This window comes from Ranitomeya variabilis, chromosome 4, assembly GCF_051348905.1.
Source record: "Ranitomeya variabilis isolate aRanVar5 chromosome 4, aRanVar5.hap1, whole genome shotgun sequence".
In the NCBI taxonomy this organism is placed as follows: Eukaryota; Metazoa; Chordata; class Amphibia; order Anura; family Dendrobatidae; genus Ranitomeya; species Ranitomeya variabilis.
The window spans coordinates 418,480,878-418,506,574 of record NC_135235.1 but is presented as its reverse complement, the minus strand read 5'-3'; the positions used below and the strand labels follow the sequence as shown (position 1 = coordinate 418,506,574).

General features: G+C 47.6%; 1 protein-coding gene across 1 annotated transcript in view; it reads left to right on the top strand.

Annotated features, from left to right (window-relative positions):
- TOM1L1 (target of myb1 like 1 membrane trafficking protein) overlaps nt 1-25,697 on the top strand; it is a 192,343-nt gene that overhangs the window by 47,681 nt on the left and 118,965 nt on the right. The window contains exons 2-5 of the mRNA XM_077251358.1: nt 6,374-6,458; nt 7,422-7,500; nt 8,468-8,617; nt 11,208-11,339. Of these exons, the coding sequence (XP_077107473.1) occupies nt 6,374-6,458; nt 7,422-7,500; nt 8,468-8,617; nt 11,208-11,339 (446 nt within the window). The remainder of the gene's footprint in view (nt 1-6,373; nt 6,459-7,421; nt 7,501-8,467; nt 8,618-11,207; nt 11,340-25,697) is intronic.

The window sequence follows — 25,697 nt, the reverse complement described above, 5'->3', positions numbered from 1 at the left end:
CAGGTCATGTGTGCCTTGGAACTGTGATTTGCTGTGCTTGGACTGTACTTTATTGCAAAGACTGTGCTGCGCCATTTACCGCCAAAATCCGCCGCCATTATAGCGCTGAGGAGAGCGCAGGAGAAGAAGAGGGGCGAGAGTGGGCGTAGGCAAGCTGGAGAGCGCGAACAACAATGGCCGCCCAGTCTAAATATTTCTGCACCGTGAGGACGTGTCCGTCAGCGGCAGAGATCCGCCTCCTGATCCTCAATGGAGGGCGGAGACCGAGAAAACGACACCGCCCACGAAGGAGAGAGCGGGAACTGGACCAGGAAGTGACCCACGTGGAGGACGCCATGGCCAGCAGCTCCGAACCCGAAAGTGGGGTTGAAGCGGGAGTCTCCCCCAACTACCCGGATGAGCGCAGCAGCCAGTTCTCCACGGACAACACCGGTTTCTTACAGGCTGAGATGGAGGACTTGATCAACCAGCTCCTTCAGCTGAACATGAAGGCCCAGGCTCCGCACCAGGTAGTGCCGAAAGAAGGTCCTCAGGCGTCGGATCCTGCACCGTTACCGGAGCAACCGCTGAGATCCTCGCCGATACCGTCAGAGGAACCCGCAGCGGAGGAGGAGCCTGCATCGGCTGGTGAGTCCGCCGACCCCGTCCTGCTGACCGAGGGCTTGCTAGTAGGCCTCGTTGTGGCACCCCCTCTCCCTGGAACCCATAGACTCCAGCGCCTGTTGCCATGGGAGGAGCCCACGGGTCTGGAACACCGCCTGAAGGCCCTGATTCCACCCACTGCCTTACTATGTGAGGTCCGTGCAAAGCGCACAGTGTGCCGCTGGGTGAACCCAGGAACCAACCTTATGGGGTTCCCCGGGGTGAAGACCCAGGAGGGAGAGATGGTACAGGCCCTAAGCTGGGAGGAATACCAGGTCCAGCTAGAGCAGCAATGGGAGGAGAAACAGAAAGAATACCGGGCCGGGCTGGAGGCCTACCATCAGAAAGATCTGGCGGTCAAGGACCGGGCCCGCAAGGACCCCACCGCTCACCAGGCCCCGCGCAGGCAGGGCATCATCACCACCTTCAAGCTCCGCGGAGGCTGGGGCTTCATTAAAGAGCCGGGCCTGTATGCTGAGGTGTTTGTAAACCGAAGAGATGTCGAGTCGCACCTCAGAGAGGGCCACCCAGGCCGGGATCTCTACCCGGGGGATGAAGTCTCATACACCAGGCACTTTGGGGAAAAAGGGTGGTTTGCCCTGAATGTCCGCAAGGGGCCGAACCCTGTGATGCCTCCAATTAGGGTGCCAGTGAAGCTAACCCCTGTAGCAAAGGTGCCCCCTTGGGCCCGTAGGGGTAGACGTAGTGTCCAGCATACATGTCAGTAAGAAGATAATGAGAAGGTTTAATGTTATATACGTAGAAAATGTTTGATAATGTTGATAGACAACGAGGATAGAAGGTGAACCCTGAGCCCTCCTAGGAGCCATATAGAGATGGCTCAGTGCTCTTAAACTGAAAGTAATGTTATGTTCTATACTATGTATAGTAGTTGAAAAGACAGAAGGCTCAGGCTGAAAGGAGCGGTCCTGTAAGAAAGGAGAGGCAGTAGGTCTGGTGCCGTTAGGACAGGCGGTCCTGCAGATTTAAAGAAGGAGAATGTAAAAGTTAAATTGCCTTATAATGTGATTATAAGAAGGTCTTTAGCGGATTCAGAGTGTACGTCCTTAAAGGCAATGCTAAACTATTGTTCAACAATTTTGCACTTAGTAGAATACCCGGTTGGGTAAAAGAAAGTTATTTATAGCATGTTGCTATGATATTTAACCGTGTTTGTAACGTTCAAGTGTCCTCACCTCCCATAAAGGGAAGCTCTGTTTAAATATACTTATTGTTATTGCACTCAACAAAACTGTATGTCTTTTTGCTAACTTGTATTGTTGTTTTCTTCTCAGTCCCGGAGTACTGTGTTTAACCAGGGGGGAGTGCAGCGCCCCAGAGTCCTGGTCGTTGCAGTACTGTGGCTCCGCCACTATGGGGAGCTATGGTGCGTCTGATGGCACTGAAGGAGTTCATCTGATCAGGTATCACAGACACCAATACATTTCACAGCCGGGCCTCCGGGGGGAGCTAAGGGTTCTATTCACTAGGCCACTCCCCACCATAGTGGGTAAACTGGGGGTCAGGCAGGAAGTTAGTCAGAAAGCTGACTGGGTTGGAACCAGGCAACACCTTGTGGCAGAGGGTGTTGTGGGGGAAGATACAGTAGGGTCTCTGTCAGGGGTGGGATCCTGACAGAGGCTTGGCAACTTGAACGAACGTAACGGGACCGTGCCTGCTCAGGATAGCGGCGGTGCCCAAGGAAGGACCAGAAGCGAGATAGATTGTGCTGAGTGAGAAACGAGATCAAGGCAATAAGGAGAATACCACTAGGGGTCGTGCTGTAAGACCGAGGCAACACCCTACTGAGGCGCACTACCGGTGGCCGGAACGCCGAGGGAGTATTACAACATCCAGCTTCAAGCGATACTCTAAACAGCGGCAGGACAGTCAGTCTAAGGCGGGCTGTCTCACTTAAATCACCTATGCAGTCTTGGGGGGCAACTTGTGGAGAGGGGCGACTCTAGGGTCCCGGAAGAGCTCCGAGCCTACCCGTCAAACGGGTGCCGTCCCAACCATAGCATCAGGAAGGGACGGAGGATTAGCAGAACATCATCTAATCGAGTTGTGAGGGAACTTAAGAAACAGACACAACAGTTGTGGGGACTTTCCGTAAGCACAGCAGGGAAGGACCGCAACACATAGCGCTAGAAGGAAGGCACAGATTTCCACCTGCTAAGAGAACTCTGGAGGTGCCATTGGACCGGCCGGACTTGCGCAGCCTGGTTATCCAGATTCTGGACTGAGGACCCAGAGATCTTCAGTAAAGAGGTAAAGAGACTGCAACCTGGTGTCCTTGTTATTTACTGCACCGCACCACTACAGCTTCACCACCATCATCCGTCATACTTATTTACTGTACGCCCCTCGGCAGGGTCACGGACCGGGCCTAGCCACCGTGACAACCCCAGAGCAGAGACTCAGAGGCCCGGTACCGGGTACCCCTCGGCCCTACGGCAGTGGGGGCGCTACAACTTGGTTCCCAGGGCCTGGAGGAGAGTCTCCTCTCCTCCACCCCGGGTACCATCCACACATGATCCACTTACTTCCCGCATCGTGGGCACAGCCCCATGGGGGAAGTTAGCGGATCAATGCATTCCTATGTGTGCAGAATCGCTGCGATTCTGCACAAAGAAGTGACATGCTGTGGGTTGTAAACCGCTGCGTTTCTGCGCGGTTTTTCCCGCAGCATGTGCACAGCGGATTGCGGTTTCCATAGGGTTTACATGTAACTGTAAACGCTATGGAAACTGCTGCGGACCCGCAGCATTAAAATCGCCGTGGATCAGCGGTAAAACCCGCAAAGTGTGAACATGGCCTAAAGGAATACCCACCACTGTGGGACCCCTATGATAATCTCTAATACAGGCATCTTACAAGCACAGAGCCACTTTATCTTTATATTTCGGAACAACTTTGGTCTCGTCTGGCTGGTGCCTTCCCTATGGCAAGTACAGTCATCTGATGACTTCTAAAAGAGAAAGAAACACGTCGGTAGGGAATTTTTCCTACTTGGGTATTGCCCTCTTTAGCAGGAGCAAATGCAGGGGTGACAGGGCAGTGTGAGGGATACTTCTACCCATATGGACGTGACCCAGAGGACAGCCTGCATACAAATTGGGTGAGATCCACATGTTTTCTTGTCTGTTTTTCATTCACTTTATTTGCACTAGAACACTTTATTGTCACTTTAGTCCTATCATCTTTAGTCAGGAACCAATAAATACAACATACATCTTTACACCTATAAATGGATGGAGAAAGCATTTTTGTGACTAATTATATCCTGACATTTGATAAAAGACCTCTATTAGGGTTATTGCTGCTCTGCTGAAGTTTTAATTTTAATCTTAAAAAGAAAAGATAATTTTAATAGTATCCTCCAGGCTGATATTGTATGGTTATACTGAGAAGGTGCCCTTTTAGACAGAAAACAAGAGCTTTTTGCTTCATATTTATTCCTTGTCCAATAAACACTAATAGTATCCCATGATACATAGTGTGAGAACAAAAAGTGCTAACACTGTAGTATGCCGGTACTTTAATTATGTACTGTACTGAGCTTTGTTCTGGTACTGTATTTATGTGCTCAGCTGGGTTTTGGTACTGTATATATGTACAGAGTTAGCTTTCTTTTACATATGTGCTGATCATGGTTCTGCTATTTTACTTATGTAATGGGCTTAGTTCTGACACCATATTTATGTACTTCACTTAGTTCTGCTACTGCATCTAATTAGACAATGTAACTAAATAGGCTGCTAAGGCTATGGTTCTGAATGTGGATACCGTATGTAATAGATAAGTGTACTATGTATCTGAGATTATGTGTGCATATGTTACATTCATAATGTGGCAAACTAGTTTAAAATTCTAGGCTGAAGGAATCATAAGTTAGAAAGTATATACAGAACGATTTTCCTACTGCATGCAAAAATATCTACTTATGATCCAGTGTAGTGAAAGTCTTTCATTGTCTTATTATGTGATTATTAGTTTAGCCATTATGTTTCCTGGCACATAGAAAAGTAGGGAACCTTTTGTTAAAATGTTGAAATCTAGGCCTGGGTCTTAACCAGTTTCATGACAAACAATGTCACAAACAAAAATTACTACTGAATGCACGTAGCAACAATGAAAAATATCCAACGTCATATCTGTTTTTTTCAAAAGATATTAGCTTTGAAATATCTGTCAAATAAATAAAAGTGATTACTGGCAATACATGGCCACAATTTGTCAGTATGGATGTTTAAAGGGAAAGCATTAGGTAGCACTTGTTGTTTTACTAGTTTGTGATGTCTGTTTTTAATGTGGAGGGAGTATTGGGAGGGGATTGTATGGGGGATAAAATTGTTTCTTATTTTTTGGTGTCTTAATACAAGGCTCCAGTAGCATAAACAGGTATCTGTAAAATGCAATAGACAATACTAAGCAGTATGAATACTCTCCTATACATCCTACAGAGTGATAGCAGCAGTCTACAGGGTGGGCCATGTATATGGATACACCTAAATAAAATGGGAATGGTTGGTGATATCAACTTCCCGTTTGTGGCACATTAGTATATGGGAGGGGGAAAACTTTTGAAGATGGGTGGTGACCGTGGCAGCCATTTTGAAGTCGGCCATTTTTTAATGCAACTTTATAAATAGCCCACCCTGTATAACATAACTGGTACTGAGGTTGTATGTGTTATTCCTAGGGCCTGGAAACTACTGCTCTGCACATACCCTTGGGTCTCTGTTGGTGTGTAACTTCCTACTATCAGCTGTCAGCTTTGAACTATGAAGACATTAGAAGTCCAGTGATTGCACTTTAGGCATTATGGCACATTACAGGAGTGTTATGTTTACCCAGTTCACACATAATCACCCAGGGGAGAGTCTGTAGTTATATTCTCTTTAGCATCACTGTGTGCACAAGTTGGAAGAGATCCATCAAAGGCTTTAGGCTGTAGAAGTGGAGTAAAGACATCACCTTGGATGGTGCAGCGCTGCGCTGTTTACATCCGGCAATACAAAATCACTACAACATTAGGGGCCAAGTCATTGTCTACCACTTTAATATTGATGATCTATAGATTATGGCATCAATATCAGATTAGTGGAAGTCCAACACCCCAACTGATCAGCTGTTATTGCAGTAGTTGATGGTTTATCCATAATGATCTGCTGTTACCAACTTCACCGGCGGCTAGATGTTCTCAGATGCTTCCTGAACACAGAAACGACATCAAAACTAGAGTGGCCACTGCCAGGACTGCAAATCCACCCCCTATTCACAAGAAATGATGGAGCACCTGTGTTCTACGACCTATCCTAAGCAGTAAGAAAAAAGAAATAAGGCCATCAGCACACCACCAATAGTAAAATGTCCATGGATTCAAGATGTTGACCAATTCACAGATCCTTGGGACTGTTATCCACGAGTAGACAAAGAATAGGGGAAGGAGTGGTAGAATCCGACACCGGCCAGATTCCCCCATTACTTTTCCCTATCCTTTATCTTAAAGATAGGTCAAACGTAGTGGCTGCACCCCTTTAAGGATTGATAACATATAGATTGTCTAGATAGTATATGTATTATTAGAGAACTTTTTATCCAAAACCAAAAAAGACATTTAAATGGGTTGGCCATTTTATGTTTATTTTAACAAATATTTTGGAGTTGGGGACATGACTTTCTGTCACCTCTGAACTATAATTAATCTTTAATTCATTTCTTATAGAAATTCACACAATTTCAACAAACAAATCAGAAGACTGGGGACAGTTTATGAATATCTGCGATGTTATTAACACCTCTGCTGATGGGTAAGTTCGCATAAAAAGGCACCACATCTGCAACATCATTTGTTTCAGCCATATGAACAAAAAAGCTTTAGTGTTTTGCAGCGTATGTTTCAACAGCAGAGATATGTGACTGAATTATAGAACGATGGATTAGGAGAAATTTCTAAATTAATTTATAGCTTCTAATTCATTATTTAAACACAAAGAAAACACCAACGTAAATTTTAAAAAAATTCACAATAAATCTTCATGCCTTCCTTTTTTTAATCTTTGCTGCTTCTGTTGCAAATGTTGGAATTGGGTTATCTGCCTGATTTCTGGCATAATTCATGGGAGTAAGAAGGAATAACTCATTTACTACTGTGGTAGATCGGCTCACTCAGGTGTACACGGAGGTAGACACGGGAGCACTGTCTCTTTAAGATCTTTGCTGGTTTATTATATATGCCGCATAAACCATAGTGATGTCAAAATAAACGTGGCTCTTTTGGGCAAAACCAAGAAAATAAAACAAGGTGATAGCACAAAGCATAGTCCTTATAGTAGTGGGGATTCGCCCATTCAGGGTTTGCAAAAACACACACGTTTCAGGTTAGCCCAAGCACAAACACTTCTCTGCAGTTTGCCTCTCCAGTCACACCGAACACTGTACATCTCGGGATGCCTTCTATTTAAACCCCAGACCACACCCTGGGGTGGAGATAAGGTGGACAACCTCCCACCCGGTCTATGGTTGTCCACAAAAACCCAGCCCTTAAAATGGCCGATTAACCCTTCTCAACACATACTGTGCTGGAGGAAACATTTGGGTTCAGATCACTGAAGCTAATAGCCTCCGTGAAACAAATCTCCTCCACAGAACCTTGCCAGTGACTTTGTCACACTACATAAACTGTACAACCAGATGATACTGAATCCTTTTACTTAAAATTAGATTTGTAATCATCTTCACTATTAATATATGTTCACAACTTATTATATTAGGTCACGGGATGCAGTCAAAGCTTTGAAGAAGAGGATAAGCAAAAACTACAATCAGAAAGAAGTACGGTATTCCCTTTCTGTAAGTATCATTTAAAGGATTTGTTCCCTTTCAGAAAATGTTATATATGTATAGCTTGCTGCAAAAATGCAACTCTGCGTTACTTACTCTCCACAGGACCAGCACTGTATATATGCCGCTGCCCTAGTCTCATTTGTTTGGCTGAAGCGGTGACATCAGTGAAGCCACATCACGTTAACATTGTTGCAGCCAATCACAAAGCCCAGCAAATCTGCTGATATACACAGCACAAGCTACTGAGTTTAGTGATTGGCTGCAGCCCCGCAACCAAATAATGGAAACCGGGGCAGCGGCGGAGGCACAGCGCTGAATATTTGGAACAGATTTATGAAAGAGGACAAGCCCTGTAAGAAAACCTAAATATGTAAATTGATTCATACTTGACAGTTATTCATGAATATTTAAAGGGGTTATCTACCTTAGAGAACTGCTAATCAACTCCCCCAAGGTGATACTATGGGTCCAGCTCCTGGAACCACTGACAGTAACAATATACAGTTGTGCTCAAAAATTAACATACCCCAACAGAATTTTTGCTTTCTTGGCCTTTTTTCAGAGAATATGAATGATAACACCAAAACTTTTTCTCCACCCATGGTTAGTGGTTGGGTGAAGCCGTTTATCATCAAACTATTGTGTTTTTTCTTTTCAAATCATAATGACAACCCAAAACATCCAAAAGACCCTGATCAAAAGTGCATATACCCTGGTGGCCTGATAACATGTACAGAAGTTGACACAAATGGGTTTGAATGGCTACTAAAGCTTCTGTGAGTTTTTATCACAGTCATTGGCTGACCATGTAATTCATGGCTGGGTTAGTACTATAGCGAACATCTCCCTTTTCAGCTGCACTTCACCTAGGTAGTAAAATCATGCCCATGAGTTTGATGTCCAAATGCCCTTAAGCAGACAGTGGGATTTTCTGGTTGTGATTTTGTTAACCATTTCTCGACTTGAAATCTAGTTGCTGGAAATGTGCATGCAAAACTGCAACCAAACATTTCAGTCCTTGGTCCTGAAGAAGGAATTCTGCAAGGATGTGCTGGTTAAACTCTTAAACCCCAAGTACAATCTACCAATCGAAATGCAAAACAGGATTCTTCGCTTCATCAAGGTAATTTGTTCATGTGTAATTGCTTTTGTGTGCCGCCGGCGTTTGGACCGGAGCGTTCAGCTGTATAGAAATACATGCAGCCTCACACTCCAGTCCCGAGTGCCGGCGGCAGTGCCGGGTATTGATGTGAGAGACTGGCGCGAGTTTCTCGCATTGCACTCACAAGTGTGACCTCGGCCTAAGGGCTAGACTCAGTCAACTGTGCATGTGCTCCAGAATGGTGCGAAGAGAGTAAGCCATTGTCAGAAAATAAAGTGAAAGGGTGTGATTCACCCAACTTCTGCTGTCAAAGGAAAATCGAGGCCCTCCCATAGGCCGGGATCACACATGCGAGAAACACGTCCGTACCTCGCATGTGAAAACCAAGCTCTGGCCCCGGCACTTGGGAGCGGAGCGTGCAGCTCCATGTGTTCCTATGCGGCCGCACGCTCCGCTCCACAGTGCCGGCGCCAGAGCTTGGGTTTCACATGCGAGACACGGACGTGTTTCTCGCATGTGTGATCCCGGCCATACACAGATGGTTGGCCTGTTCTGTTAAAATCGATGGATTCAAATGCCATTAATCTGATTCATACGGTCAGCTTAACAAATGGGCCGATTCATCAGGATTGGCGTAGTGCACACCAGTCTTGCTGAAGTACATGGCACCACTTAATGAATTCAATGACGGTAGAAAGTGGTCAACACCTCTGTGCGCTGCGTTAGGGACTGGAGTAGCATTTCGCGTGTGCAAGGCACCCCCTTTTTTGATTATTTTGACGGGCGGGTTTGGCCATGCCCCTTCTCGCCCTGGTATTTTGTTAGACCTGAGTCAAACTGGTGAGAAAAAGCCAAAAGTCATTAACATTTTTTGCAACTCAACTGTTGAGTAAAAAATTTGCAACTTTTCAAAGTTTTCTGGATTTAAAAGCTTTGATGAATCAGCCCCACAGACTCATATCTCTAGAAGAAAACATCCTCACTTGAAGGGAATCTGTCAGAAGGTTTTGGCTACCAAATCTGAGAGCAGCATGATGTAGGGAAAGAGACCCAGATTCTAGTGTTGTATCACTTCCAGGACAGTAAGTTTTATCTGCTATAGATCTACCAGTACTCTGAATGCTGTGGAGCGGCCCCCAGACACAGGGCAGCGGGGTACTCGGTACCGGGTCTCTTGGTGCTGGGGATGTCACGGTGGCCTGACCCGGTCCATGGCCCTGCTAAGGGGCGCCCAATTAAAGATGTAGGTGACGGTGTAGGTCGCAGTAAATAATGAGGACACAGGGTTGCAGTCTCTTTACTTCTTTACTGAAGGCTTTGGCATCCGCAATCCAGAGCACTGCTAACAGGGATGGCTGAGACCGGCCGGTCCGAAGGCACATCCAGAGTTCCCTTTGCAGGTGGAAATCAGTGCCTACCTACTAGCGCCTGGGTGTTGTAGTACTTCCATGCTGAGCACCACGGGATAGTCCTCACAACTGTCGTGTATGTTTCTGTTCTTTCTCTCCATCCCCCAGATGGTTTGGATAGGATGCACCCGTATGACGGGGTAGGCCTGGAGTTATTTTATAGGGACCCTAGAGACGCCCCTCTCCCACAATTGCCTCCGTTGTCTTCATTAGGTGTAAAAGGTGAGACAGCCAACCTAAAGTTAACTGCCCTGCCGTTGGTTCAAAGTGATGCTTAGAGCCTATTACTTCCTCGGCGTTCCGGCCGCCAGCTACGCGCCTCAGTAGGATGTTGCCGATCTCGGGGCACGACTCCTACTGGTTCTATCTCCTTTGTGCTGTGATCTCGTTTCTCACTTCTCCACAATATACCTCGCTTCGTGTCCTTTCTTAGGATGCCGCCGCAATGAGGTGCAGGCACGGCTCTGTAACGATCTGCCCTGTGCTAGGCCACTGCCAGGATCCCACCCCTGACAGGGACCCCCCTGAATATTCCCAAGTAACGCTCTCCTCTCACTAGATGTTACCTGGGCAAAACCCAGTCAGCTTCTCTCTAACTTCCTATCCAACCCCCAGTTTTACCAGAGTGTGAGGAGTGGCCTAATACATAGGACCCTTTGCTCCCCCTGGTGGCCGGAGTGTGAAGTGTAATGTGTGACTGTGATACCTCGTCAGGTGAACTCCTTTAGTGCAATCAGACGTAACATCGCTCCCCTTAGTGGCAGAGCGACATTACTGCAACGACCAGGACTCTGGGGCGCTGCAGCTGCAATCTGCATAACCCCACCCACATCACTGATTGGCAGCTTTGTGTGTGTACTGTGCATAGGCAGTAAGCTGACAATCAATGGTGTGGGTGGGGTTAAGTCGCACATATGAATATACAGTAGAGGACTACATGGCAGCAGGTTAACTAAACCTAATCTCCTGATAAAGCAGTGAGTTTATCATAACTACAGCACAGTAAGTGACATATTGTTGGAATCAGGGTCTCTGTCCCTATATTATTCTGCTCTCAGAATAAATAGCAAAAACCTGGTGACATATTCCCTTTAATTCATTTGATTCCACACATAATAATGGCTCACTTCTGCTCCCAAACAGGTCTATACTCAAGTCACATTCATTATAATCATTGCTATGTTTCTTGTTCTTCCTCCCAGAGGTGGTCTACACAGTCACATGGGAATGTTGACGTCACAGAAGTCAAAGAGCTGTATTTGGAGATGATAAAAAAAGGAATCCAGTTCCCTTCTTTGGATGCTAGTGAAGAAATAACCACAGAAATGCAAAAGGTAATGCTGTGCAAATGTAACGCAATTCCCCCAATTCATTAAAGGGTTTGGCACCAATTTTTAAGTTCTAAAAAAAATCACAAAATATTTTTGCATTGCATACTACTGTATTTTTTTCTCAAAAACGTGCCACTTTTTTAATGCCGCTCTCAACACAGAACAGAGCGGTGTGAATGACGCACATGCTCACAATATACATGTCACGCAGCCGCTGACAGACAGGCAATGAAGCTGGGGATGTACAACCAGAGTCAGTGCGCAATGTCGGGGGGCTAGTTGTCAGTGTAAAGCACGGGATTTACTCGGTGATTGTGTGATGTCGGGGCAGTCCAGGCCATCATTCAAACTGGAATGGGTGTGACTATTATGAAGAAGACCATGACTGGAATGATCGAAAGTCCCACCCATATGACTGAAAGACAGGTCTTCTATGCAATTACCTAATGATAAAAGATGTTTTTTAACATAAATACTGGGACATGTTTCTTAAAGGGAACCTGTCACCAGAAATAACACTATTAACCTGCACACAGGGGACTAATTTGCAGGTTAATAGCGTTATGATGCTGTCCAGCGCCTGCATGCAGTCGAATGAAGCTGGGAGAAAATTAACTTTATTCTCCCCGCCAACATTCGGTTTGAGTCATGGAGGTGGGGACGGCGCTGGATCAGTCACCACTCTGAGAATACAGACCTTTCTCCTGGCCCTGACTGACACTCCCTCTGCATTGGGGCTCAGCTGTTAGTCAGAGCCAGGGGCGCTGTTACAATATGTATATATGTACAGTGCCTACAAGTAGTATTCAACCCCCTGCAGATTTAGCAGGTTTAATAAGATGCAAATAAGTTAGAGCCTTCAAACTTCAAACAAGAGCAGGATTTATTAACAGATGCATAAATCTTACAAACCAAAAAGTTTTGTTGCTCAGTTAAATTTTTATAAATTTTAAACATAAAAGTGTGGGTCAATTATTATTCAACCCCTAGGTTTAATATTTTGTGGAATAACCTTTGTTTGCAATTACAGCTAATAATCGTCTTTTCTAAGACCTGATCAGGCCGGCACAGGTCTCTGGAGTTATCTTGGCCCACTCCTCCATGCAGATCTTCTCCAAGTTATCTAGGTTCTTTGGGTGTCTCATGTGGACTTTAATCTTGAGCTCCTTCCACAAGTTTTCAATTGGGTTAAGGTCAGGAGACTGACTAGGCCACTGCAACACCTTGATTTTTTGCCTCTTGAACCAGGCCTTGGTTTTCTTGGCTGTGTGCTTTGGGTCGTTGTCTTGTTGGAAGATGAAATGACGACCCATCTTAAGATCCTTGATGGAGGAGCGGAGGTTCTTGGCCAAAATCTCCAGGTAGGCCGTGCTATCCATCTTCCCATGGATGCGGACCAGATGGCCAGGCCCCTTGGCTGAGAAACAGCCCCACAGCATGATGCTGCCACCACCATGCTTGACTGTAGGGATGGTATTCTTGGGGTCGTATGCAGTGCCATCCAGTCTCTAAACGTCACGTGTGTGGTTGGCACCAAAGATCTCGATCTTGGTCTCATCAGACCAGAGAACCTTGAACCAGTCAGTCTCAGAGTCCTCCAAGTGATCATGAGCAAACTGTAGACAAGCCTTGACATGACGCTTTGAAAGTAAAGGTACCTTACGGGCTCGTCTGGAACGGAGACCATTGCGGTGGAGTACGTTACTTATGGTATTGACTGAAACCAATGTCCCCACTGCCATGAGATCTTCCCGGAGCTCCTTCCTTGTTGTCCTTGGGTTAGCCTTGACTCTTCGGACAAGCCTGGCCTCGGCACAAGAGGAAACTTTCAAAGGCTGTCCAGGCCGTGGAAGGCTAACAGTATTTCCATAAGCCTTCCACTTCCGGATGATGCTCCCAACAGTGGAGACAGGTAGGCCCAACTCCTTGGAAAGGGTTTTGTACCCCTTGCCAGCCTTGTGACCCTCCACGATCTTGTCTCTGATGGCCTTGGAATGCTCCTTTGTCTTTCCCATGTTGACCATGTTTGAGTGCTGTTCACAAGTTTGGGGAGGGTCTTAAATAGTCAGAAAAGGCTGGAAAAAGAAATAATTAATCCAAACATGTGAAGCTCATTGTTCTTTGTGCCTGAACTACTTCTTAATACTTTAGGGGAACCAAACAGAATTCTGGTGGGTTGAGGGGTTGAATAATAAATGACCCTCTGAAAAGACTTTTCACAATTTTTTTAAAAAATAAACAAAGAAATAACATTCTTTTTTGCTGCAGTGCATTTCACACTTCCAGGCTGATCTACAGTCCAAATGTCACAATGCCAAGTTAATTCCAAATGTGTAAACCTGCTAAATCTGCAGGGGGTTGAATACTACTTGTAGGCACTGTATATAGTCTGTATGTATAATTGGAGCTGTGACTGAAGCAGCGCCGACCCACCTCCATGACTCAAACCGAAAGCTGGCGAAGAGAATAAAGTTAATTATCTCCTCACTACATTCGGCTGTATGCAGACACCAGATAGCATTATAACGCTGTTAATCTGCAGGTTAACCGTATAGCTGCAGGTTAATAGTGTCATTTCTGGTGACAGGTTCCCTTTAAGAGCAACATGTTAGTTATGTACATTGCATTAGTAATAAGACATTGGGGGAAGTTCAGTATCGACAAATTACGTGACAGGTTCCCTTTAAATATGAAAAAAAGCATGGTGGACCACATACTCCTAAAAGGGATCAGACACTACCGGAACATAGGCCAAATTGACCCTATCTGCTATAGTTAATGGTTTAGAAGGGCGTTTCACACAATGCTTAGGCTGGTATTTCAGCCGGCAGCTATATCGGCCAGCAGTGGAGTGAGCGCTTGTGTGTTTTCTATAAGGGAGTGGTCTCCGACATGTCTGGTGGCAGTTTATTTCAGAGGGAACAAAAGGATCAATGGTCCAAAATTGGAAAAGCCGGATCCGTAACTCCTGCCATTAATCAGTTGTCCGCATCCCCACATGCACATAGACAGATTGCTAAGCCCATCGCTATCAGAGGGCTGAGCCAACATTAGATTAATGCGTATCGGGGGCTTAAGCGTCAGCCCACGAATTGGGAACTGAAGACAGGGTCAGAAGGTCCAAAAAAGATTGTTACGGAGTTAGGTCAAAACAGAGGCAGGCCAGGTAAGCCCGGGAAACCACAGAAAATAGTCATACCTTGGCAAAGGAATGTTACTGCTCTGGACATGACATTGTGCCTATTGGGCTGTAACAAGGTGGCATGGGGTAGTAGTCATGGGCGAGTCCACTCAGTCACAGTCAGTGAGCACTCCTGATCCTTGCACATAAATGGACAGATGCAGTCCCAGCCCTAATAAAGATGAAACAAGGAGATATTACTTCCTGCACTTTACCTGGCAAAAGCTGTCACATCACAGCAGTAGCAGCAGAAACTCCTATACAGCTCCTGGGAACTAACAGTCTCTGGGTGGGCACTTTCTCAGTCCTGGTGCCCATTTCCATTGCCCGGGGGTTCGGGGCAGTACTTTTTCCCCTTCAGGAGAGTCTTAGCCTCCCGACGCTGCAGAGCCTCTGGCCCTGAGCAAGACTGCCTGGGCACTGACTGGGAGACAGGAACTTCTTGTCCATTTGAGGCTGCTGACCCAGCCCCCTTAGTTAACCTCCTACTAGCCCTAATCTAACACATGCATGTTGTATATTACAATGCACAATAGTAAAACAAAACAATTAAACATTAAAACATACAAACATTAAGACAATATCAGACATACAAACACAGCACATGAATAACAGTAATACATCATATTAACAGAGTAGTTTATAGCCAAACCGTCAGGGCAATACATGGGGCACACATGCCCGGCATACAGAAGAGATGGAGTAACTGAGGGTCCCTGCCACCTCCTTACAGGGGTATGCTCACTCTAGCATGAAGCATCCGATAATTATCTCATGCGAGAGAATCGGGGGCTATACGCAAAGGACACTCAGATCAAACACTGCTGTGATCGTGAGACAAGTGTCATTCTACTGTGATCTGATACACTTCTCCAGTGAGTGAGTCGGCAAATATCGGACAGCACTGGGATGACATCAGAGTGCATTCCGATGTTTCACATGCACCCATGGACTTGCCATTTGCAGCATACAGTCAATTCAGCATCAGAAAATAAACAATAGTCGGCATTGTTCCATAGTATAACATTGGGCATGGTGAAAGATTGGATAGCACACGTCCGAGTTAAACATTGGCTACTTGCCAGTGGTAGCAAGCCCTTAGATAAAGCTCTATGGTGGATTCTGTTGACTTTTATTTTATTTTTTTTTCATATGGCCTGATACAAATTACTTTTGTTGGCATATGCTGTAAAAATGACAAGTTGTGACAAATGTGTATGAGGCTTTTTTTTCTATGGCTATTATGCCATTTATGATTTATGCCTTTAACTTTGTAATTTAAAAGGACTTGCAGAAATTTACTGCATAATGCAGTATAGCCACATTATTGTCAGGAAATGGGTTATATATGTGAATGGAGAATCCCTCTTGGTACTGCACTTTTGCTCTGAGCACATTTCCTTTTTCTTAGCAATGTTCTCACTTGTACAGGTTATCAGAAAGTTTCTTTTAATTATGGTTTATTGAAGCAGTTAATTACGCCTATGTACTTGGATGTAATTAGATCTTTTTTATCTTATTTGCCCAGCTGCTTTGTTTATGCCATGTAATATATCAGCTGGTACAGGCATGGCAATGATTCTTCTGCTTTTAATAATTGTGTATGACAAACGACCAGCCATGCGTTTTCTACACGCCGCTCTGCCATTAGGAATACAGAGTTAGAGCTCAGCTTTGGCTATTTTAAAGGAACATTATCTAAAGTACAGATTCCTACCCAGATTTTTGTACACCAGTCTATATCCAAAGCCAGTTTGGAGTAGGCCTCTCGATGAACTTGGCACATCTTCCAACTGGCCATGTGCCACCATCGGTAAATGTAGGCCATCATAGACTCCGTACATTTCTGCTATACTTTACCCCACATTTGCTGGAAATTACAGTGAATCTGTTGGGCCGCTTTAAGCCATGCCCCTTCTGCTAACAAATACCCATTTTTAACAGTTGTTGACGATGTCGAAAAAAATGCCAAATGTTGCTACTTTTTAACACCAGTTTTCCGGCAAATAATGCTTGATAAGATTTGTTGGCATTGAATATCTTTGCTTACAACTGGAAGTTTTGCAAAAGGGTTTTTCTCAAGTTGGTAAGTTCAGGAGCACACTGCTACTGGCCCTTGGCTTCCTGCTTTGCCAAGAGTGGTGTGCTCTTGAAGGTTGACACATAGTCCAGTGCATGCCATGGCTTGGTCCAAACTAGCAGAGACAGCTTTGCCTCTGTAGCATGGGACAAGTGCAGGGGAACTAAGGCTGGTCAAACCCAACATCAGAGCAGGCTGTAAAGCATGGAGCTGTCCTTTCTTAGGTAACCAGATAGGATGGAACTACTAGAAGACGGTAACCTTGAGAATGGAGAGGATGTCCTGCATTGAGCAGAGGGTTGGACACGATGACCCTTGAGGTCCCTTCCAACTCTAACATTCTATGATTCTATGATCTTTAATAAACTGCAAAGTTTCTTGGGTTTACAACCACTCTGCAAATTTACCCATTTATGAACTTGAGACAACCCCTTGAAGCACCTTCATAAAAGCTATAGAAAACACTTTGGTGTCCATGACATTTGGAGTTACAGCCTCTGCTCATGTTATTGTCAATCACCACAAATATGTTTCATACCAACCAAAAACAGATAATTTATAGGTTACTTTTCCTACCAGGCAGTTACATTTTCCCTATTTAGGCCTCATTCAGACTTCAAGGATTTTCAAGTTTGCAAAAAAAGAGCCCTAGGGTCATCTGTGTCTTTCATTTGATTTTCATAAGTGTTTGGTCAGCATATCAGTTTTTATTATTAGAGTTTCATCAGCGATTGTAACACATGAAAGAAATTAAATAAATGACAAAGCTTCTCCTATACATTGCAACTTTAATCAAGGATATTGCACAGACTGCACGCAGATGCCACCCGTGAGCTGTCCATGACAAAGGCTATTGGCGAGTCATGCGTGATCCCCCCTTTACATATACTGTACCATACTTCACCCCTTTCTGTGCTGTCTACGATTTTTAGACTTGTATGGATAATTTTAATAAGTGATTCTTATTAAAAAAAACAGACTTTTTTTTCAGACACGCATTCTGCAAAACAACATGGACATGTGAACCGCTCCATAGCTTATAATGGGCACTTGCTCTATCCATGACAACCATTGATATCTCCTGGTAGGGTGTCCATATACATTACATGTGATAGTTTTACAGCGTACCAGAGTCCTGGTCGTTGCAGTAACGTCGCTCTGCCACTAAGGGGAGTGATGTTACGTCTGATTGCACTAAAGGAGTTCACCTGACCAGGTAACACACACACTACACTTCACACTCCGGCCACCAGGGGGAGTGGTTCTATCCTGCACCGCACCACCACAACATCATCACATTCTCAACTTTCACTGGACGCCCCTCAGCAGGGTCACGGACCGGGCCTAGCCACCGTGACAACCCCAGAACCGAGACGCAGAGGCCCGGTACCGGGTGCCCCAACTTGGCGTCACGAACAGGATCTACTTAAGCCTGAAGAATCAGGTCATGTGTGCCTTGGAACTGTGCTTTATTGTGCTTGGACTGTGACTTATTGCAAAGACTGTGCATTGCTAATTGCCGCCGAGAGTTCCCGCCACAAGTCGCCATCGCCGTGCACGGAGGGAGGAGCCTTAGCTTCGTGGGCGGAACCGGTCAAGAGAAGCGCGGAACGAGGAAGCGCGGTAAAGTGCCAACTCCGGAAGAGGAACTCCGACCCCCAGCAGGTTAGTGGGAGGAAGGGACAGCCATGTCTGAGTCAGGAGGAGCGGAGGCGGCGGTCGCAGCCGTGGACACAGGGGCAGCTCCGGTCCCCGCAGCGGACGTAGCCACGGCCCTAATACCACCACCGATTGCCGCAGAACCCGCTGCCCCCATCAGCCAGTCGGACACTGCCGCTACCACAAAGGCCATAATGCCCTTCTCTATGCCGTACCTGCCCAGAGCGGCCTGGCTCCCACGATACTCCGGGGAGTCGCATACGTTCACTGACTTTAAAGAAGGGATCTGCAGCCTGCTTGAGTTCTATCCCCTGACAGAGCCTCAGAAGGTCCATATGATAATCGGCCAACTCTTTGGGGCGGCTCTGAGAGAAGTGAAGTCCTGGCCCGCCGCAGATAAGGGAACGGCACAACAGGTTTTTGCAAAGCTTAAAGCCACCTTCGATACCCGTACTGCTACAGAAATTAAATTGACTTTCTATGGATGCAAACAGAGACCGCAGGATAGCTTACGGGACTATGCCCTTAATCTCCAGGAGGCGCTGCGGGCCATTAAGCAGAGTGACCCTGGCAGCATGCAAGATGAGGATAAACTCCTGAAAGAGCGGTTCATTGAGGGGCTCCTGTGCAGTCACCAAAGGGGCCAATTACACTTCTTGGCCATGCAGAATCCAGACTTGACTTTTGCGCAATTCAAGGATAAAGCTATCCAGGCGCTGCAGGAGCGACAGCCCAGCCGTGCAATACCACCCAGGCGCCCCGCTCTCACATACCACCAGGAGGTGGCGCTGGATGCCCCAGTCGCCGCCGAGGCTGACGCCCAGAGCCTAGAGGACGACTCCCCTGCAGGATTCCGCCTCCAGATGCAGGAACTGACCAAGAGCGTTGCTGCCCTAGCCTGGACGGTGCAGTCCCTACAGGAGGCCCCCAAGGAGAAGATCCAGCTGGCCTCCAGACCAGAAGATGTCCCCTGGATGCGACAGAGGAGGACTCCGCTGACCAGAGGCCGGGACGACGATCGCTTCCATCGGGACGGACGACCCATCTGCCGCCGCTGTCACCAGGTGGGCCACCTGGCTAGGTACTGTCCTTTAAACGAGCAACCCCTGGGGCAAAGGGCCAACCCCCAGGGGTAGGACGATCAGGCCCGCAGCATTGGAGAGCCAAATACGTTGGAGGGCGGCCAGTTCTTCCTGTTGTGATCGACGGTATCCCCATGAACGCTCTGCTAGACACCGGTTCTCAGGTGACGACTATGCCTTACGTGCTTTATAAACGGTATTGGGAGGACACCGATATTACTCGTGGCCCCGATGACGATTTCACCATCATAGCCAGTAATGGTCAGCCGTTGCCACAAGTGGGGTATAAAGAGGTCACCATCAAGGTGGGGCGGGTGGAATTGAAGGCCCAGGGGATTGTAATTGTTGATATTGACCGCCGTGAATGTAATCCCATGATGACTATTGGCACCAATGTTATAGAAAATTGTCTTGCAGAAGTTATCGTCTTGTTGCAACAGGTAGCAGAAACTGCTGGCTACAGTGAACAACGCGCCCTGCAAAAAGAAATCAGAGCTCTGATGCAGAGACAGCAGGTAGAGCTGACTGGTGGTGAAATTGGTCGTGTCACTGTGAGTGATTCAAATCCTATCGCGATACCTCCCAGGAGTGAGATGTTGATATGGTGTCGGGCAGCCATAGGCCTCAGGGGTAAGGACTACCAGGCCCTGGTAGAACCCGTCTATTCAGACAATAGGCCCACTCTCCTAACAGCCAGGGGGGTGGTCCACGTCCACCAGGGGAGGGTGCCAGTACGTGTCCTTAATTGTGGGAGGAAGAGGTCCATCTCACCAAGTATGCCACGCTTGCCAAACTGTTCGCTGTCAATAATAGTGTGATACAGACACCTGGACCCTTGGCCCCGTCTAACCTGGCGGAGGACAACGGTTCTGCAGGGCACTCGAAAGACTGGTGTCAGGAATTGCATGTGGGCACTGACTCCACCCCATCCCATCAGAAACAGGGGGCCTACAGGGTGGTTCACGAGTACGAGCGGGTATTTAGCAAACACCCCTTAGATTTTGGACAGGTGAAAGGGATCCAACATCATATCCCCAGGGGAGATCACCGGCCCATAAAAGAGAGATACCGCCCTGTACCCCCAGCTCATTACCAGTGTGCCAAGGACATGTTGCGAGAAATGAAGGAGGCTGGGGTGGTGAGAGACAGTTGTAGCCCCTGGGCAGCTCCATTAGTCCTTGTTAAAAAGAAAGATGGCACAATGAGGATGTGCGTTGATTACAGGCAGTTGAATCGCATTACACATAAGGATGCATACCCACTGCCCAGGATAGAGGAGTCTCTGGCTGCCTTAAAATCTGCTAACTACTTCTCTACCTTAGATCTCACCAGTGGGTACTGGCAGGTTCCCGTGGCGGAGGCGGACAAAGAGAAGACGGCCTTCACGACGCCGATGGGTCTCTGCGAATTCAACTACATGCCCTTCGGATTGTGCAATGCCCCGGGGACGTTCCAGAGGATGATGGAGTGCTGTCTGGGGCACAAGATCTTTGAAACCGTACTGCTGTATTTGGATGATGTCATTGTCTTCTCTAAGACCTACGAAGACCATCTGAAGCACCTGGCTGAGGTGTTTGAAGCCCTGTCCAACTTTGGCTTAAAGGTGAAACCGTCCAAATATCATCTGCTGAAACCCAAAGTGCAGTACCTGGGCCATGTGGTGAGCGCTGAAGGAGTAGCCCCAGACCCCGACAAGGTCACGGTGATCCAAAACTGGCCAAAGCCCAGCAACCTCCACGAAGTCCGGCAGTTCCTCGGGCTGGTAGGCTATTACCGAAGGTTCATCAAGGACTTCATCAAGAAGGCCGCACCCTTGCATGACCTGTTGGTGAGCCAATCAAAGAATACCAAGGGGAAGAACACCCCATTTGACTGGAACGAGGGGCTGGAAGGATCCTTCACTTGTTTGAAGTCGGCACTGACGGGAGAAGAGGTACTGGCCTACCCCGAATACGACCAACCGTTTGTGCTGTACACGGATGCCAGCAATGTGGGATTGGGAGCCGTGCTGTCTCAGGTCCAGAAAGGCAAAGAGAGGGTGATCGCTTACGCCAGCAGGAAGCTCCATCCCACGGAAAGGAACCCTGACAACTACAGTTCCTTTAAACTGGAGTTCTTTGCCATCGTCTGGGCAGTGACAGAGAGGTTCAAACACTACCTGGCCTCGGCGAAGTTCACCGTCTTCACGGATAATAATCCGCTGACACACTTGGATACAGCCAAACTCGGGGCCTTGGAACAGCGGTGGATGACCCGGCTATCCAACTACGACTTCACCATCAAGTACCGGGCAGGACGCAAGAATGCGAACGCCGATGCCTTGTCCCAGATGCCCAATTTGCCAGAAACGGGGGAGGACCCGGAGGCACTTGAAGAGATAGAGTTGCCTGTGTTCCATTGCCCCAAAGCCGCTCAGTACTCCCATCATGTGAAGAACCGGTACAAGAACCAACAGAATGCCACGCTGAATCCCCTGCCCCATCACGGATGGGCGGAGACCCAGGATGGTGACCCCGCGGTCCGTCGGGTGAAAGAGCTCCTGACGCAGGCAGGGTTGCATCCCGGCCCAGATAATCCACAGGAGACCTGACAGCTGTGGAAGGGGAGAAGCAAACTGTTTATCCATGATGGCAAGCTGTGCCGGAGGAGTATCGACCCGCGTACTCATGAATTGGTATGGCAGATAGTGGTGCCGAGACGAGATGCGCCCATGGTTCTGGGAGTCTACCACAATGGAGCCGGACACTTCGGATGGAAGAAGCTGGAGAGGCTACTCCGAGGGAGGTTCTATTGGATTGGCATGAAGAGAGCCATTGAGAAGTGGTGTCGGGAGTGCGGTCCATGTAGCCTACGCAGGAAGGACCGTGACAGCCAACGGGCTCCCTTGCAGCCCATCATCACCAAACGGCCGCTCGAACTGGTCGCGCTGGATCCTGTGAAGCTGACACCTAGCCGGTCAGGCTATATCTACGCTCTTACCATCGTAGATCACTACTCCAGATTTTTGGTGGTTGTACCTGTCAAGGATCTAACGGCCAGGATGGCTGCCAAGGCCTTCCAGCAGTACTTTTGCAGGCCCCATGAGTACCCGGAGAAGGTACTGACCAATCAGGGACCAGCATTCGAAGCAGAGGTGTTCCAAGAATTCTGCCATCTGTACGGGTGTAAGAAGATCAGAACCACACCGTACCATCCCCAAACCAACGGGATGTGTGAAAAGATGAACCAAGTGGTGATCGACTTACTGAAGACCTTGCCCATAGAGGAGCGGAACCTGTGGCCGACAAAGCTGCCTGACTTGGTGGACATATACAATCATATCCCAGTAAATTCCACCAACTGCACTCCAGCGTACCTGATGCGAGGAAGATCTAGCAAGTTACCCGTTGACCTGGACATGGGGGTCCTAGTCCCCGAAGATACCTCGCCAGATGCAGATTGGGATGCAGAAAGGCAGCGAAAGTACCGCAAAGTACAGGAATGCGTGGAAAGAAGTCTCGCCCAGGCTAGACAAAAACAAGAAAGAGACTACAACCAGCATGCTCCTGCGATTCCCTTGTCACCCGGTGAGCACGTACTCAAACGAAAGAGGAGGCTACACAAACTCGACGACCAATGGGAAGCGGAACCGTATACCGTCCTGCCATCTGATTTCGACAACACGAAGGTTTGTCTCATCAGCAAGGATGGAGGGGAGACCTCGACGGCGATATCCAGGGACCACCTTAAAGTCTGCCCTGATAAGTTGAGAGAGAGGGAAACGGATCCAGGAACCTCCCCACCTGTAGAAAGGGAGAAGATGATACACACTGTTCTTGGCAATTTTCCCCAGTCCTGGACTCAGATAAATCAGGCCATCGTGGTACCTGTTCTAACGTTCCGCCAGCCGGACCCACCAGAGCTAATTGTGGTGCCAGATCATCCAGGCCCGCAATCTCAGCAAGCCTTACCTGAAGATGCCATGTCAACCGTTGAACCGGCAAATCCTCCCTCTGCTATCGGCGAATCTGCCGTACCAACTGTTGGTAGCAGCAGCCCTGAGAACTCCAGCCTGCCAGTGCTACCCAGACTCACTAGAAGCGTAGCAAGAAGACAGTGCACTACACCAGCGGTAGCAAGCATAGCGGGCCCTGTTAGGCCAATAGCAACCCCTGCGCTGCGAAGGTCTACACGCAGCACCAAGAATCAAACTCCCCTCCGCTACAAAACTTGGAGGTATTAGTGAGGGCTGCTATTTAGTTGAAAATGTTTGTGTGCATATCTTTTGTTACAGGTTTTAAAATGGACAAACGGAGTAATGGACAGTTAATTGCTCCAAAAACTTCTAAAGGGGACCCCTTTGTTTACCCCGGGTCCCCGCTGTTTCAACCATTGAACTGAGAGTCATAAACTGTGCATGACCTAACTTTTGCAACGTTCAAGAGTCCTCACCTCCCATAAAGGGAAGCACTGTTATGTTTAATTGTTTATGATATTTCACAATTTTGTGTGTTTTCTGTTAACATGTATTGTTGTTCTTGTTTCCCCAGTCCAGGAGTACTGGATTTAACCGGGGGGGAGTGCAGCGCCCCAGAGTCCTGGTCATTGCAGTAGCGTCGCACTGCCACTAAGGGGAGTGATGTTATGTCTGATTGCACTAAAGGAGTTCACCTGACCAGGTAACACACACACTACACTTCACACTCCGGCCACCAGGGGGAGTGGTTCTATCTACTAGGCCACTCCTCACACTCTGGTAAAACTGGGGGTTGGACAGGAAGACGGGGAGAAGTAGCTGGGAAAAGCTAGAGAGAGGACCTGTCAGGGATGGGATCCTGACAGATTCCTAAGAAAGGACAAAAAGTGAGAAAACGGGAATACAGCAAAGAGGCGATAGGACCAGAAGGAGTCGTGCTGTAAGATTGAGGCAACATCCTTCTGAGGCGCAAACAGTCGGTGGCCGGAACGCCGAGCAAGTAAGAGACTCTAAGCATTACTGCAAACCACGGCAGGATAGCCAATTACAGGTTGGTTGTCTCACCCAAAACACCTAAGCAGACAACGGAGGCAGCTGTGGGAGAGGGGCGACTCTAGGGTCCCGGAAGAACTCCAGGCCTACCCCGTCATACGGGTGCGTCCTAACCATATCATCTGGGGGACGGAGAGAACGAGCATCAGAGACAGACAGAATCAGTTGTGAGGACTATCCCGGGGTGCTCAGCAGGGAAGGACTACAACACACAGGCGCTAGAAGGTAGACGCTGATTCCCACCTGTTAAGGGGACTCCTGATGTGCCTTCGGACCGGCCGGTCTCCGACAGCCAGGTTAACAGTGCCCTGGATTGGACACCTCGAGACCTTCAGTAAAGAGGTAAAGAGACTGCAACCTGGTGTCCTCGTTATTCACCGCGACCTGCACCGCACCACAACATCATCACATTCTCAACTTTCACTGGACGCCCCTCAGCAGGGTCACGGACCGGGCCTAGCCACCGTGACAACACCAGAACCGAGACGCAGACGCCCGATACCGGGTGCCCCTCGGCCCTGCGGCAGTGGGGGCGCTCCAGTTTATGTAGGGGAATCAGAGGAACAGCTGGTGATATAACTGGGTGCGCATAAAGAACCCTGAAAACTTACAGGTCATAGAAATGTATGATAGGTGTGTTCATCTTCCAGGCAGGAATCCATGGCAGTGGAAAAATGTACTGTTAACACCCTGCCTAATGATCTCAACTTCCAAGGCACAGTAACATTTCTCTAACCCTGAAAAAAGTTGGGCACATTGGAAAAGTGCAAAGTTCTGAGGAAATGCTTGTGTTCATAGTTGGATTGAAGTAGAGCTTGAAATCAGTAAACTATGACAAGTATCAATACAAGTATGTATGAGTACAGGATTAGAGCTGAGGTGACTTTTATTACTTTTTTATATTAAATATAGCAGGCACAGATGTAACTTAAGGCTTACCAGTGCAAAATAATTGGAAGGGCCTCCTACCTACCATATGTAACGTATAGTGCAGCACCCAGGTAGCTGGTTGCTGCAGTGATGTTGCCTTCCCTTCGGGGAGGGTGATGTCACGCTTGGAGGCAAGGGGAATTCTTTCTATGAGGTAAGGCACCTACATTCAACACATCTGAATCTAGGCCAGGAGGGGGAGCTCTGGGCCCGGATTCAGGAGAGCATCCCTTAGCTATATAGATCCTGGTCTGGAGGAGGAGCCAGTCAGTCTTGGAGAGTGGTAGAGGAGAGAGGAGAGTAGAAGGACGTTTGGAGCAGACGTGGGGGCCGAGCAGCCATGAGTGAGCTGCTACCCCTGGAAAGAGTGAGAAGCAGCAGGAGAGTTGAATTGTGAAGGAGCTTAGTGGGAAGAAGCACA